We start from the raw sequence: 15,195 nt of genomic DNA, 5'->3' as shown, positions 1-15,195 counted from the left end.
TGCCACTACCGGGAACTGGCTGACAGTCCGTTTATTGATTTCTCTTAGGTCATGCACCAGCCGATAGCTACCATCGGATTTTTTTACTGGTAAAATTGGGGTATTAAAAGGGGACATGCAGGGTTCGAGTACCCCCTTTCCCAATAGTCTTTCAATCTCCGGTTTTAGTCCCCTTCTCCCTTCATTAGATAAGGGATATTGTTTAACTCTCACTGGAATCTCTGGGTTCTTAATAACCACTTCAAATGGTTCAATATCCAGTTTTCCAACTGTTTCGGGAGTATACCACACTTCGGGGTTAATTTGCTTCTCGTCCACCTCTGTAAGGGGACAAAGCCTGATTTTCAACTCTTCCTTTTCCACATCCACCCGAATCCCCATTTCTACGACTAAATCCCTACCTAATAAGTTATATTCCGCTTCAGGTACCAACAACAGCGTTCCGATTCCGTATCTGCAACTTGATTCCACCACCACATCTTTTATGACGGGGACCCTAAAAGGTTCCCCTTTTGCTCCAATTACATTAACTTTATCCTCAGATATTTTACATCCCGGAGGTAATGATTGTACCGTAGACCTTTCGGCCCTGGTATCTACAAGAAAGATCACCTCCTGATGCTGAGGACCCACTTTTAAAGTTATCAAGGGCTCTTTCTTACCAGGGGTCCTCAGCACATAGAGCCCCTGACCCCGCTAATCCTCCCAAAACACTTTTTCATCCTGAATCCTTTTTCTACATTCTCTCTTCATGTGTCCTTTTTTCCCGCAATAAAAACATTCCACGGCTTTATCTCCTCTCCCCCGAATTCTTTCCTTATCCCCCCCACCAGGCCGACCGGGTCTCATTATCACACCTTTCTGTCCCTCTCTTACCGCTGCAACCACCAGCCTAGTCTGTCGCTTTTCCGTTTCCTCTTCTCGCCTCACATACACCTTCTGAGCTTCTCTAAGTAATTCATCCAACCCCCGCTCCTGCCAGTCCTCAATTTTCTCCAACTTCTTCCTAATATCTCCCCATGACTTGGCCACGAACTGAGTTTTCAGCAACGCTTGTCCTACAGGAGTGGCAGGGTCCACCCCAGAATATAGCTGGAAACTTTTCCTTAACCTTTCAAGCCATTCCGTTGGGGTCTCATCTTTCTTTTGCTGTTCACGAAAGGCTTTATTAATATTCTGTCCTCGGGGAACAGATTCCCGTATCCCCTGAATTATAATTGTTCTCAAGTCTGACATATTATTCCTATGAGCTGGATCCTGATTATTCCAGTTTGGCCGATTTAAGGGCCATTTTTGATCCGCCGCCGGACCAGCCTGATGCTGCTGGTCCCACACTCTCATCCCCGCCCCTCTAATCATGTCTCTTTCCTGTACAGTAAATAATATGCCCAGGATAGACTGTAATTCATCCCATGTGTACAAATTTGGTCCCAAGAATTGATCCAACCTTTCGGCTACCCCCAGGGGATCATCTAACAGATTCCCCATTTCCTTCTTAAATTTCCTTACATCCCCTGTATTAAGGGGGACTGCCACATACCCCGTTCCCGGTCCCCCCTGTCCATCCCCACCAGGCACCAACATTTCCTGAAGAGGAATCAATCTTTGCTTTCCTTGCATTATTCTATTACGTGCAGACCTTCTGGGAGGGGGTGCCGGGATTGGGGAATCAGGTTCCGAATCTGACCCCCCCTGGGCCTGGGCTATTTCCTGGCTTTGGGGTGGGTCCTGAGGCGGAGGGGCCTGAGGGGCATAGGGAGGGGGCCAAAGGGGGTCCTCATCATTTTTTCGAGGTTTATCTGATCTGTTTTCCCTTAAGGCAAAGAGGAATGATGGCTCCCAAGATTGGGGAATCCATAAGGCAGCATATTCACTCTCCTCTGGGCTGGCTGGTGGTCTTTTATTGTTTACCCATATATTTAATTGTTGACACACCCAATCCTCAGAGGACCCGAACACGGGCCAAAGTACATGAGGATTGCTGAGAGGTTTTCCACCCCAAATCTCAATACAATAACTAATCATCTTTTCCTTAGACCTATCCTTTCTCCTTGGTGAACTGTCCCAATATCTTAACATCAGGCCTAGGGGACTATCCGGGGGTATGTCTGGTAACTTATTTCTCTTCCCCATCCCCATGGGTCCAGAGGGCTTGCTTTTCCTCTGTCCCATCTTCCGAGGTGCCTTTATCCACACACACACTCACTTCCCCTCGGTCGTGACTCGCTCCCTCGCGGGCTACGATGACTGCACTACTGGAGGGTCCGCACTCGTGTGATCTCAGAGAGACCTCTCACACAGTCGCACCTCGGGATAACCACCCCAACCAAACGGCTCACGCTTTATATACTCACCCGCTCCTGGGTCTTCGCTTGGTCTTCGTGCACAAAATTTAAGGGGTCCTGCAGGTTCTTTTGCTCAGTTATCGTAATTTAGAGGGGTTCGTGGGTCCAGGGTGTGGCGACGACACCTCCTCAAGACGGGGCTATCCAAGGGTAGGGTGCCTCCCCGCTTGCGACGGTCCGCACCAAAGAACCTGGATCCGAGTCACGGCACCAAGTTTGTTATAGACGCTCGTGACAAATTGGAGGAGCCAATTTGTATTGGATAAAAAAAAAATCAAATTTATTAGCAAGCAATAAAAGAGCAAAACAGCGCTGGGCGGCCGGGGAGGCAATGCTCCACCACAGGCCCACAACTTTATGTTACCGTTACATTCCTTATATACATTTCATGTACCCCTTTCTTGTAAGTCTCCGCCTTGTCCTGCTTCTTCTTTCTTCACTCGTGCAGGTCTGTTACTATGCAGATTTGGTAAATTTTCTCAAGGATGAGTATCCTTTGATGTAGAATGTCTTTTGATGTGGAGAAATACAGTCTTGGTAAATTGCAGCTGTTGTCCTTCCTCTCCTTATCTAGTAAGTTATAGCTGTTGTTCTTTTCCCCCCATCTAGTAAGTTATAGCCATTGCCCTCTTCCCGTGACCTTTACGCATCACTTAAGCAAGCTTTGTTATTTATACAAGGCATATGTTAACTCTCAATATGTCTCTTCCCCCTTCTCAATTTCATGAACAAAGTTAACCTGTTTATTACATTCATCTGAGAGTATCTGTGTGACAATTGGACTAGATGGTCATTGTAGGTCCCTTCCAACTGAAACAGTCTATTCTAAATGCATAGCCATGTGTATACATGTGGGTGTTAGAGAACATTTCCTCTTTTTCATCATTCTTATTTCACCTGTTAAGTCTGACTTAAAGGGAAAAAGCCTCCCAGATAATCAACAATATGAATCCTGCAAATATACAGACAACACATTTGCAGCGAGCATTATGTGTTTTCTTGTGATCTATCTACAAGTATGTTCCTACAGGGCTGGGATCTCACTCCTATTAGCTGTGTTCAGTGGTGTGACTTCCTGCCCTGCCATAAGCCTTTTGGTGAGTTCCGTGGGCAGAACTGGGCTGCTCTTCTGATCCCACATGTAGATCCAGTTGCAGGATTAGGACTTGCAAAGTTCCCAGCCAGTACCGCCTGGTTTGCCATCTTCAAGAAGCTGCTCAGTCCCCACAGGTTCAAGCTCTGCTGAGAAGGTTGGTATAAGACACTTTTGCCTCCACGACCTTCAGCTTGTATGCAGGAAGAGACTCTCTTATAAGCTCCTGGCTCATTTTTGTGCCTTTGTATTTAGGAATTACTTATTTTCACAGTAAAAGATAACTTCTTTTTGAAAATACTGTTCCCCAGATTGCTGAAGGAGGGCACTCACAGCCTTGTTCAATACTAAGCCATTTGCTGACCATCACAGCTGGGAAATTGCTTCCCTGGTGCCAAGGGAATTTCTAGAAAGCATGCCGAATGGCTTTCATGTCCTCTAGCAAGGGGCATTTTTTTTCCTTTCTCTCCTATTGTTTTGTTCTTTTGTGTGAAATGTTCAGAGTAGTAGTGGCAGTAGCAATGATACTCAAAAGCAGGATTTCTAAAATGTGTCGCCCCCCCCCCCAAACCAGTTTGCTGCCTGTCTCCCAAGACATGCTCAGCTTTGTGAAACAGCACGATGGTGTTTGTTTCAGTGTGGCCGCCCGTTGGGGATTTGCAGGAATACTGCAGCAAATCATCCTGCATGCAAGGCTGACCTCTGGGAGGCTAACAAATTGAGGTGAGCCAGCTGGAGCGATAGGACACTGCCGACAGACAGAGCATGCTCAGACCTGGGGGAGAAAGGTAGTTCAGTCTGCAGATGGTGCATGGGTTACTGTGCTGAGAGCTGTTAGATACGATTTTTTCTTTTTCTTTATGGTGGTGGGGAAAGAAGAGGACTGGAGACTGTTCGTTCCCCTGCAAACCGTAGCTTTAAGGTGTCTTCTTTTTTCTTTCTTCTGTGAAAGAGAGGCACCGGATAGCATTTCCTGTTATTTAACAACACCAGGTATGCATGCATGTGCTGAAACACTAATCTACCAGTGATAGTACTTCCAAGATTAAAGAGGTTGCAGATGCTCTGAATTACTATGTTTCTTTGCTGGGTGTTATTGTAACTGTGCTCTGTTTGCTGTGCTGATCACATAGACATAGGGCTCTGAATTCAGTTTTGTTGGCACTCCTGGCTGCAGTGTACTTTCAGGGGGAGGGGGGATTAGCATGTTTTTTGATGTTATCTTCTTGCCCCCCCACCCCCCCCCCACCCCGCAACTTCACAATGAATCTCTCCTCTATGGCTGTACATGTGTGGGAAGGAGGTCAGTAGTTCATTTGTAATCCCAGGTTTTTGTAGTCCCTCTTTCTTTGACTGGTGGTTTGCTTTAACATTTTTAAACAAAAGTCTCATGGGGAAAACATCTTTGATCTGGACTAAATTCTGTAGGTTTTCAGAAATGTATTTCTTACTGGACAGGTGCTGATTTGGGATTACTTTTTTTTTTTGTTTTCCCTCCCCTAAAAACATGCTAATGTAGAGCTAATGATAACCAAGGAGGGATTTTCGCTGTTCTTATTGGCTGCACTGTGCTCCGAACAATTTCGGCTCCTGCTTAGAATTTGCAGCACACAGGAGCAGTCTTAGGCACCGTGCTGATGGGAAGCAGGGAGAGCTTGGGCTGTAAATGCTGCTAAGCACCAGTCCCAGTATCCAAATAACACAGGTACTCTTCCCGTTGGAGAATAGAGAAATAAAGGATAGATAAAATACAGAGAATAACAGATGGCAGCTAAAGCCCAAAGGCACAGTTGGAGTGGCTGAAGCTCATCTTGTTCAGTACTTTGGGATTTCGCATTATATTCTTTTAAATTCACTTTTGCAGCATTAGTAAATTTTCCCTTCAGCCAGCCCCACTCCGTCTTTGCTTTAGGTAGATCAGTGAAGTAAGATAAACCTGCTGCTCTCTGACACGTTTTTGTTTCTGACAAAGGTATCTTGCTTACACACTAAAAGGAAGAGATGAGGCAAAAGGAGGTTTTTTACTCGTATGACAGTGCTGTTAATGCCAATATAACCTGATAGGTTTCGATGGGATACTCAGGTGAACAAAGAACAGCTGGAATGAACTCTGTCTGTTAAGCTTCCCCCTCTGTCTAGCCATGAATATTTTGAGTACCTTGGGTTTTCATGTTTAAGCTTGTGACTGTCAGAAGGTGAAGACTTGAGGGTTGAGTGAAGTACTTTTTTTTTTTTTTCTCCTTTTTTTTCTTTTTCAGCTCATTTTTCTTACATCTCCCACCTCAAGCTTGTTTATTGGAAGTGCATCTTATTTAGGGGAATTTTCTGGAGATCAGGATTAGTTTTTGTTTGAGTAAAGGATTTCATATTCCATATCATTCTGGATAGAGAAGAGATCTTGGAAATGTGGACCTTAAAAGCCCAAGAAGTATTGTTTTTAGTTTCATACTTTTAGCTCAGTTTTGTGGCTTGCTTATACGCATTGACTGCTTAGTGTTGGAATTTTTTTTTTTTACCTGTTGTTTTGTAGATCAAGTCAGCAGTATCAACAAATACTAAATCAATGGCTGCTAGTCAACGTGAAAGTCAGGTTGGATCTCTTCCTGTCCCAGCTCTCACAGACTCTGAAATTAAATGGAAGAAAACTTAGATTTTCTATTCATAAGCACAACTGGAAGGTGTCCAGTAGCCACCAATATTCTCCTGTTCATACTGATGGTATGTTTGCAGTAGGGACCATTGCACAGAGCCTCAGTCTCCTTGGTTGCAGTCTTGTATAGAAAGATTTACAGTTTTGCTTTCTATTCCTCACTTATGCTAAACCATAAAAACTGAAGATAAACCTAATTTTGATCACAACTCTCTATAGATACCTAATGTTTTTGTGAGACATTTTTTTTTAAAAAATATATTTTTATTTTATTTTTGCTGAATAAAATTCTATTTTTAAAATGTTACTTGAAACTACAGAGTTAGGGTGTTCTTATTTTTTGTATCCCCTCTTTGTATCAGGCTTCACTAATGATATTTATATCTTTAACTGCTGGGTTTGCTCCCTTCAAGAATCTGCTCTTTCCCTGTTTAAAAAGTCAGCACTTCTACACTTGGCTGCTTTTTACAGAGAAAATGTTCCGGTATATCAATCATTCAGTGTACCATCCTTTCTTTAATGTCATATGTACTGTGAAAGATATATGTATCTCATTAAATAAATACAGTGAATAAAATAACAGCCTTTTGGGTTGTTGGGATTGACTTGCTTGTAGTTCTGCGGGAATCTGTGACAGAGATGGGAATAAAAGCGAATTCTTGGCTACCGAATCCTAACTCCCCATCCTTCCAATCGGGAAAGTTGCCTTCTAGCAACTTCTGCTTTGAGCATGAATGAAGTAGGTATTTAAAACTGCATGTATTACATATACTGCATCCTTAGCTAAGCCTCTTGCATCAGAGATGGGAGAAAGAACAGAAGACATTTTGCAGGGGGAGTGTGAAATGCCATGTTTGTATGCTTTTCTTTTCCTGTACTGGTCCTGGAAAGCCTGTCTAGCAAGAGATGGAGCCAGGGGTAGGGAGTGCTAATGGGGAAAATGTCCCTGAGGAGGGAATATCTGCTCCCACGCCTCCCACTGTGTTGCTGTAACAAGAAGGGTCAGGGTCCCCTGACCATTTCCTGCCCATGGGGTTCTACCCCGACTCCTTCCCTTTCCTGTAGCAGGAGCAGCCCCAGACCACTTCCAGTTGCACCACATTTCTGGGAACTGCAGAGACGGTTCTGCTTGGACACTGCTGCCACGACTGGCAGGCCCTGCACGGGAGCTGGTCAGCTGGGCCAAACCCAAGTTGGCCTCCATGTAGAGGCATTTCTCTCTGTGCACAGAGTGGTGATGCTGTCTGGAAATGTGTGTCCTTCATGCTTTTTTTCCATTTTCTGAGGTTTTTTAGCCTGTTGTAGCTCTGGAAAACTGAGCATTGGCTTGGGAAGTGCTTGGGCAGTTGGTAACAAAAGCTTGGCAAGGCCTAAGTAGACAAAACCAGCACTTGTCATTTTGTTAATAGCTGCAGGACTAGGTGGTCCCCCTTTAGACATGCTGTTCACCCCAATGACCCTTGTTCTCCCTAATGAAGCTCTTGCTTTTTTCCTTTAGGGGTCTTAATAGTGTATGTTTGTGTCTTTTTGTTTTTGTTTGCTTTTTATTGTGTGGGCTTTGTAGCTTTTCTCCCAATTTCCTACCTAGATAGTAACTTTTAAAATGGATAAGAGATTTAAAACACTGTCCATCATATTAATAGCTTTAAAGTAGTAATTCATCCTACCCTAGCTTCACAATTAAAAAAAGAACAACAGAACTCGTCTCTTAAATGAATCCAAACAGTCCTTTACGCTAACTGCCTATTAGTAGAAATTCATCTCTCCCATCCCACCCACTCTGATCTCCTCGACATGTTAAAAAGTGATGAAGAACAGTGTCTCCATCTATGCTTCCTGTTGCTTTTCCACTTCCTGAGGATGTTTAAAACATCAGATGGGTGGCAGCTAACAGGCAGAAGGTGCTACTGTGTCCAAACTTCCATGAGAGTATTACAGACCTGCAAGGTGCTCGAGGTCTCTGCCAGAGGTGCCAGATGCATGCTCCTGAAGGCTTTACCTGCTCAGTGCTAGTTAGAGAAGCAGTAGTAGCTGGGCTGAGAGGATGCAGCTGTGACCCTTTTGCTAAGTGAGGGGGGACTGGAGGAAGAGGATGGGGTAAGCTCTTCATGCCTGTGATCTCTTGGAAAAAGAGCAAAGATGAGCTGACCAAAAATAGAGTCCCTCCCACAGGCTCTTAGCCTCTGGAGCGGCATCCATTGAGGGTGAGCTGCAAACCTCAGGATATGCTTTTATTTCCATTGCAAAGTCTTGAGCTGTCCCTATGCCAGTGTGTTTGTTGAGCTTCCTATCTTTGACTCTGTGGCACTGTAAGTCAGCTGCCCCGGCGCCCTGTCAGCATCGCTGCTAGGGAAATCTGCTGCTTGTCTCCCTCTCTCACTCCAGCTCCTCCCCTGCAGCCCACTCCTGTCAGGAATCCTCAAGGGCGCACCCTGTCCCCTCCTATGGGGCATCGTTGACCTCTGCCAGCTTGGCAGTGAGAAGCTCAGTGCTGCTTTTACTTGCATGTCTCTTCTGGCCAGGCTCTAGTCTATCAGCTGTCGCATCTTCTGTTGCTGAAGGATGGTGCTTTAGCATTTCAAAGTAGAGAGTAAAAAAAGTCAGTCCATGCAATTTCCTTGGTAACTGGGACGCATTGCTCATGTGGAGCAAAGCAGTCATTATCCCAGTGTCACTGGGAAGTGAGAGGGTGGATGAGTGTGGTAGGAATGGCGAGGAGATAAGTCTGTGGGCAACTGGGGGTGTGAACAGCCAGATGCTGACCTATATGTAGAAAGAAAGAGCAGAGAGGACTCTGCTCTTAAGGAAGGTAGCAGTGTGTCTGGCCTGCTACTTCTGCAAGTGCTTTTCAGTTCTTAAGATGTTCTCCAATGACGCTGTGGGAGGGGAGTGGCAACTCTAGACCCATTTTGTGAGGGACATTTAGTAATGAAAGTTTCTTTTATTGTGAAGCAGCTTTTTTCAGGTGGAAGATTAAATGCTTTCACCTGTTTCAGAGTTACCTGCCGCCTCCTGGGAAAGTTTCCCATCCCAGGACTACTGCTGCTGACAACACTTAATGACTGATCTCAGCTTGGGGGACTGAGGAACCAGGAGACATGGAGGGTGATTGCTTGCCTTTACCCCCTTGGTGCAGCCCCTCCTGGGTATGTAAAAGCAAACAGCAGGACGGTTTGTTACTATTTATGTTCTGTCACTCTTAGAAGGACCAAAGATTTTCGTTCTCTAAGGTCTGTGTTCACTGAAAGTGTCAGATTAAAAAAAAGGTGGATGATAAAATGTGGGAAAACAGGCAAAGAATTAAGATAGTTCTCTGAGTACCTGTGAAATTCTCCTTTCAGTTCTGCCTGTGACACCCCTTCCTGTCCACATCCCCTTGTTCACTTCCATCAAAAGCAGCTTTCAGCCAAGCAGCATGAACCAGGATTTATGAACTGGCAATGAGGAACAGGAATGGATTCCTTCAGCATTGCTAGCTTTTAACATTCATTCCTGACACCTGGTTGGCTAAAGCACATGCACTCACTTCAGCTAAGTGCAGGGAAGTGAAAGAGCTGCAGTGAGGGAAGAGATGGAGGAGGGCCTTGCAGGTGATTTTTATTAGAAAGCTGAGTTGTTCATTTGTAGCCATTTAGTGGGTATTGCTGTAGCAGAGTCTGAAATTAAAATTGCTTAACCTCTGAACATTGGCTGCATCCATCAGGCTGCATCTCTGAAGTGCCTCTTATGCCCTTCCCTTGGGGCTGGAGGGGAGAGAACAAATCAGTCAGGGGTGAAACATTAGAACAGGCTGTTTCTAAGGAGGCCTGTTTGGCTCAAGGGGTTCGTAATGGTCGGCAGAGCTCTCCACCGCTGAGATGCCTGTGAAATGCAGGTGGTATCGGTGGTGTTTTTAGGGACTGCTTGCTTCTAATGCCTTTGAAACACCCACACGTAGACACTCTCCCCGCCATACTGGAATAATGAAGAGGCCATGTGGTTTTTCCCCTCTGCCAAGTTCTTGCAATGCGCATTGACTCCACTGAACTTGTAGGTGCTTTGTTCTTCTGACCAGCAGTAAACTTTCACAATGCCCACAGACTGGCCTTCATTTGAAGTCTGTGCTTGTAGCAGAGGACTTGATTGTCAAAGGTCTCCTTCACATACTGACTAGCAGGCTTTGCACATAGCTGCTTGGGCCTGGTCCTCTGCTTGGTGATGCTGCTGAAGTCATTTAAAGCTGTACTCGCAAGCTGAGAGGTCTGTAGTGGAGAAGTTACAATGAAGAGTTGGATGATATCGTTAGACATCTTTCGAAGATAGTGAAGAAGTAAAATGAAGCTTTGGAAGTCTGGTACCAACAAAATAACTTAAGATCCATCCCCATCAAAAATTTATTTCCTGAAAACTGGTTTGGTTGCATTAGCAGAGCCTGAGTGATATACCACTGTGCCCAGTAGGTTTCCATTCAAGGCTGTCCATGGAACAGCCATGGTTGAGAGTTGCAAAGCCATCAGGAGCAGCAGTCATCAAGGAAAGATTGAGAGGTGATGCGACAGCCATCATTCGTCTGTGCAGGATATCTGTGGCACCTGCAACAAGACCAGGTTTAAATTGCTGTGGTGGAAAACAAAGGCTGAGTGTTAGGAAAGAGTTTTATCACAGTCCTTCATGCCTTTATTGCAAGAGACTGGCTGAAGAGATGAATGAGTATTAAGAATGAGATAGATAAGCATCTTTTGGGAGTAGTTTAGGGAGAGCTGATCCCTAGTAATTAGATGACCACTCTGGGTCCCTTCCCATTTCCTTTTCCATGGTTGAAATCAAAGCCAACACCTTTTTAATTTGCTGCTTGCTTTTAGGGAGTTGCTAAATGAGGCAGTTTTTCAGACTACTTGCCAAAGGAGGTGGACTTCATTTCTGTTTCATTTGAGTAGCTAGAGCTGCTCCGAAATTGATATGAATTTGTTGCTCAGATCCCCAGAGACCACCTCTTGAATCTGTGTGGCTTACAGCTAGCACTTGTTTCTTTGGCATTATTCAGTCTCTTACGTACCTTCAGTTCTTCCTAAGACAGGGATCCCGCAGGCTGTTGGGACCTCACAAGCTGTAGGGATCCCTTCTAATTTCATTGAATTCCATGAATGATTCTCCATTCAATTCTAAGCTGCATGAACCAGATTGCAGGGTCAAGCTTTCAGGCTGCAATATCTCTTTTTCAAAAGAACTCCCTTGGCGGTAGAGGAGGTGCTTGCATTGGTCCTAAATATGCCTTGCTGTCTTCATCCACTCTGCCATATAAGAACAAGCATCTCTGGGTTAAAATGCTGAGGGACTATTGCTTGGGATGTTGGAGCATGTGCTTGAGACATTGCTTTTTTTTCCCTCCCTGCAAACTTACATCAAAGGGAGTTTAAATTGCTACCTTTAAAAACCGCACCTAGAAACAGTCTAATCAGGTATATACCAATCAGAAACTTCCCTTCCTAAAGTTCCACATGAGTCAGGGCTGCAATTATTTACTGACTGACTAGCAGTGAACCTTGATGCGTAATGAAGATTGGAGCCCATAAATACTGTAGGTGAATCAATATCTCAGTTGAAGTTCACAGTTGAAAATAGAATCGATACTCTGATATAAGCCAGTAGTGTTTCTACATAGAAAGAAAACAGTGGCAGTATTTCTCCCATAACAGAAAAAGAAACAGGGAGGTCTTGGAGCAGCACAGAAAAGATTCTCAGGTTGGGCTGGGAAAACACCAACACTGGAAACACTTCAAATATATTACCTTCTCATTTGTATAAGGGTTGGCTGTGCTGGTGCAAGTCAGACTCTCACTAATGAAGGTTTGATTGCTTTAATGAAACATCAGTTCCTCGCATAAAGAGCGCAGCTCTCCTCTCTCCCATGCCAATGTTTCTTTTGGAAGACAATGGCAGCTCCTAGCCTTTGATCCTGGATTGCAGCCAAAGAAAAAACTGAGAGACTACAGGGCAGTCCCTAGACCTGCAAGTCCTCTCCCAACCCGCCGAATAAAATTAAATTGAATGTTATGTTCACCAGTTCACATTTCATATTGGAATGGAGTGTAGCAAAATCTATACTTGGCAATACTCCTTGTAGTATTGTTACCTGCACAGTAAAGGCGAGAGGCAGAGTTGGGTACTCGCAGCCATGCAAAAGGCCTACAGCAGATCAAGAGAAGGAGCAAGGTGTCCCAAGCGCTGTGCGAGTTGCCCAGTGATTGCAGTGCTCTCTTTCCTCTCACTGTTGGAGTGGTCTGCAAAAAGCAAAGTGAGCCAAAGTCCCAGGGAACATACCATTTTTCTGACAAAGCTTCATAGAGCTCATCCTCAATCTCTTACTTCTCCAAAAGGGCAGAAACGAAAAAGAGAGGAAGCCTTTCTGTAGAGCAGCTCTCAGTTCTGTTTGCTTTATTTTTTTTACAGTTTTGGGTAGTGCTTTGGCACTGTTTTCTTCTTTTCCCTCATTCCCTGAAAGGGGAGAAAAATTACTGAAAAAAGCCTAAACTCTCTTGAATAGTCCATAAAATGTGATTTATGGTGGAGCTGTAAACCTGATGTTTAAATGGTTCCTTTCTTGTTTTATTTTCCACAGGTCTTTTCCCTCACCATGTCAAGGAGTGTTAATGATGTGTTCCTTCTCCATTGCATTCCCCACCTGTCATCTTGCTAGGATCTAACTACAGAATGAACATAGCAGCTGTGTTTAATGCCCTGCTCGTGTCTGTCCTCGCTGCTGTGCTGTGGAAATACATCAAACTGCGAGAGCATGTCTTCATGGTCGAAGAGGAGTTGGTCCTCACGCGTCAGTCTCAGGAACTCTCTCAGGTTCAGATTGACTACCATGCAGCTCTCCAGGCACTGGTGGAGGACGGTACCAGGATGGTGTGCACCGGCAAGATGCACACCGACCGCATCTGCCGCTTTGATTCCCTCTGCTACTCTACCGAGGCTGAGGAGTTTGTCTACTTTCACAGCAACTCCTCGGTCATGCTGCCCAACCTGGGCTCCCGGAGGTTCCAGCCAGCTCTGCTCGACCTCTCCTCGGTGGAAGATCACAACACCCAGTACTTCAACTTTGTGGAGCTGCCAGCTGCTGCGCTGAAATTTATGCCAAAGCCGGTCTTCGTGCCTGATGTGGCGCTGATCGCTAACAGGTTCAACCCAGACAACCTGATGCACGTCTTTCATGACGACCTCCTCCCCATTTATTACACCATGCAGCAGTTCTCTGATTTAGATCTGGAGGCACGGCTCTTCTTCATGGAAGGGTGGAGTGAAGGTGTTCACTTTGACCTCTACAAGTTACTGAGTAACAAGCAGCCACTCCTCAGGGAGCAGCTTAAAACCCTGGGCAGGCTCCTCTGCTTTACCAAATCGTATGTGGGACTGTCCAAAATCACCACCTGGTACCAATACGGATTTGTCCAGCCACAAGGACCAAAGGCTAACATCTTGGTTTCTGGTAATGAGATCAGACAGTTCACCAAATTCATGATGCAGAAGCTGAACGTCAGCTTGGAGGAAAGCTCCAGTGAGGAGTACATCGTAGTGTTCAGTCGAACAATCAACAGACTTATCCTAAATGAGGCAGAACTAATCCTGGCTCTTGCTCAGGAGTTTCAGATGAAAACCATTACCGTCTCTCTGGAGGAGCATTCATTTTCTGACATCGTCCGGTTGATCAGCAATGCGTCCATGCTGGTCAGCATGCATGGGGCCCAATTAGTCATGTCTCTCTTCCTGCCAAGAGGTGCCACAGTGGTGGAGCTCTTTCCTTATGCTATCAACCCTGAACACTATACCCCTTACAAAACCCTGGCAACCCTTCCTGGCATGGACCTGCAGTACATTGCCTGGCAGAATACTGACAGGGAAGACACCATTACCTACCCGGACAGACCTTGGGATCAGGGTGGGATTGCTCATCTGGACAAAACTGAGCAAGAGCGCATCATTAAGAGCACAGAGGTGCCGCGGCACCTCTGCTGCCGCAACCCTGAGTGGCTGTTCCGTGCCTACCAGGACACGAAGGTGAACATCCCTTCTCTCATCCATGTGATCAGGCAGACTGTGAAGTCTAAGCCCGGACTCAAGAAGCAGAAGTGGTCTGGCAGCCTCTACCCTGGCAAAGTGAGGGATGCCAAGTGTCAAGCCTCTGTCCAGGGCACGAGTGAAGCTAAACTTGCCGTGTCCTGGCAGATCCCCTGGAACCTGAAGTATCTCAAGGTCAGAGAAGTGAAATATGAAGTGTGGATACAAGAGCAAGGAGAAAACACTTACATGCCTTATATATTGTCCCATCAGAATCACACCTTCTCAGAAAACATTAAGCCCTTCACGATATACCTGGTGTGGATACGCTGCATCTTCAACAAAAATCTCCTGGGACCTTTTGCAGATGTGCTCTTGTGTAGTACATAACCTGTTGCGCTACCTGTACAGCTCTGCCCTGCTCTCCACTCCATCTGTGTTTTAAAACTTCTTGTCTTGTAGTTTGTAGAGGGCTGAAGAGGACTAGACTGTACCAGTGCCTAAGTGTCCATTTTACTGCACTCCATGTGTATTCTTTAAATGGTATTTATTTCCAGTGAGTTTAAAAAAAAAAACAAACCTCTGTGTTCTTCAGAGTAACTTCCAGAGGTTAAATTACATTCTGAATACATGTAATTGAAAACAGAATGGAAGTGAATTGTGTGTACCTTGGTCGTGATTTAAATTTGTTTCTATTGTGTGGTGAGTATTTAAGCACAGCGTTAAACTGCAGTTAATTCCATGGCTAGGTGGGCAATTCTCATCAGCTTTTCATTGTAAGTTATTTTTTTCAATAACTCTGACTGTAACTTTGAGTTCAAGATTTGGTACGAGAGCCTTCATTAAACTGCTGTAAACCTCCTCGATATTTTTTTGCTTATTATTATATCTCAAAATCGTTACTGTGACAGATTTATCTATTGCTGTGGTAAAATGTGTATATGGCTAGCTTTTTATTTTTCATATTTTGGCTGAAGAGAATAAGCATACAGTGTCAGCTTCATGTTTAAAATCAGATTTTACTGCACCTCAATAGGAAAAGGCTGGAGTAGCAGGTAGGAGATAGAAAG

The 15,195-nt window shown here is 44.9% G+C and overlaps 1 protein-coding gene across 7 annotated transcripts in view; it reads left to right on the top strand.

The window, feature by feature from the left end:
* POMGNT2 (protein O-linked mannose N-acetylglucosaminyltransferase 2 (beta 1,4-)) overlaps positions 1-14,986 on the top strand; it is a 43,228-nt gene extending 28,242 nt beyond the window's left edge. For 5 of the 7 annotated variants that reach the window (XM_030009711.2, XM_030009710.2, XM_030009706.2 and 2 more), the window contains one exon: positions 12,687-14,986. In XM_030009711.2, the coding sequence (XP_029865571.1) occupies positions 12,779-14,515 (1,737 nt within the window). In that variant the 5' untranslated portion in view covers positions 12,687-12,778 and the 3' untranslated portion in view covers positions 14,516-14,986. Of the gene's footprint in view, positions 1-4,199; positions 4,432-9,084; positions 9,235-12,686 lie in introns of those variants that run through there. The other 2 variants (XM_030009709.2, XM_030009713.2) reach the window with 2 other exon arrangements.
* Positions 14,987-15,195: the final 209 nt, after the last annotated feature.

This window comes from Aquila chrysaetos, chromosome 3 (assembly GCF_900496995.4).
Source record: "Aquila chrysaetos chrysaetos chromosome 3, bAquChr1.4, whole genome shotgun sequence".
In the NCBI taxonomy this organism is placed as follows: domain Eukaryota; kingdom Metazoa; phylum Chordata; class Aves; order Accipitriformes; family Accipitridae; genus Aquila; species Aquila chrysaetos.
The sequence above is the reverse complement of the archived record's forward strand: the minus strand, read 5'-3'. Positions and strand labels throughout refer to the sequence as shown.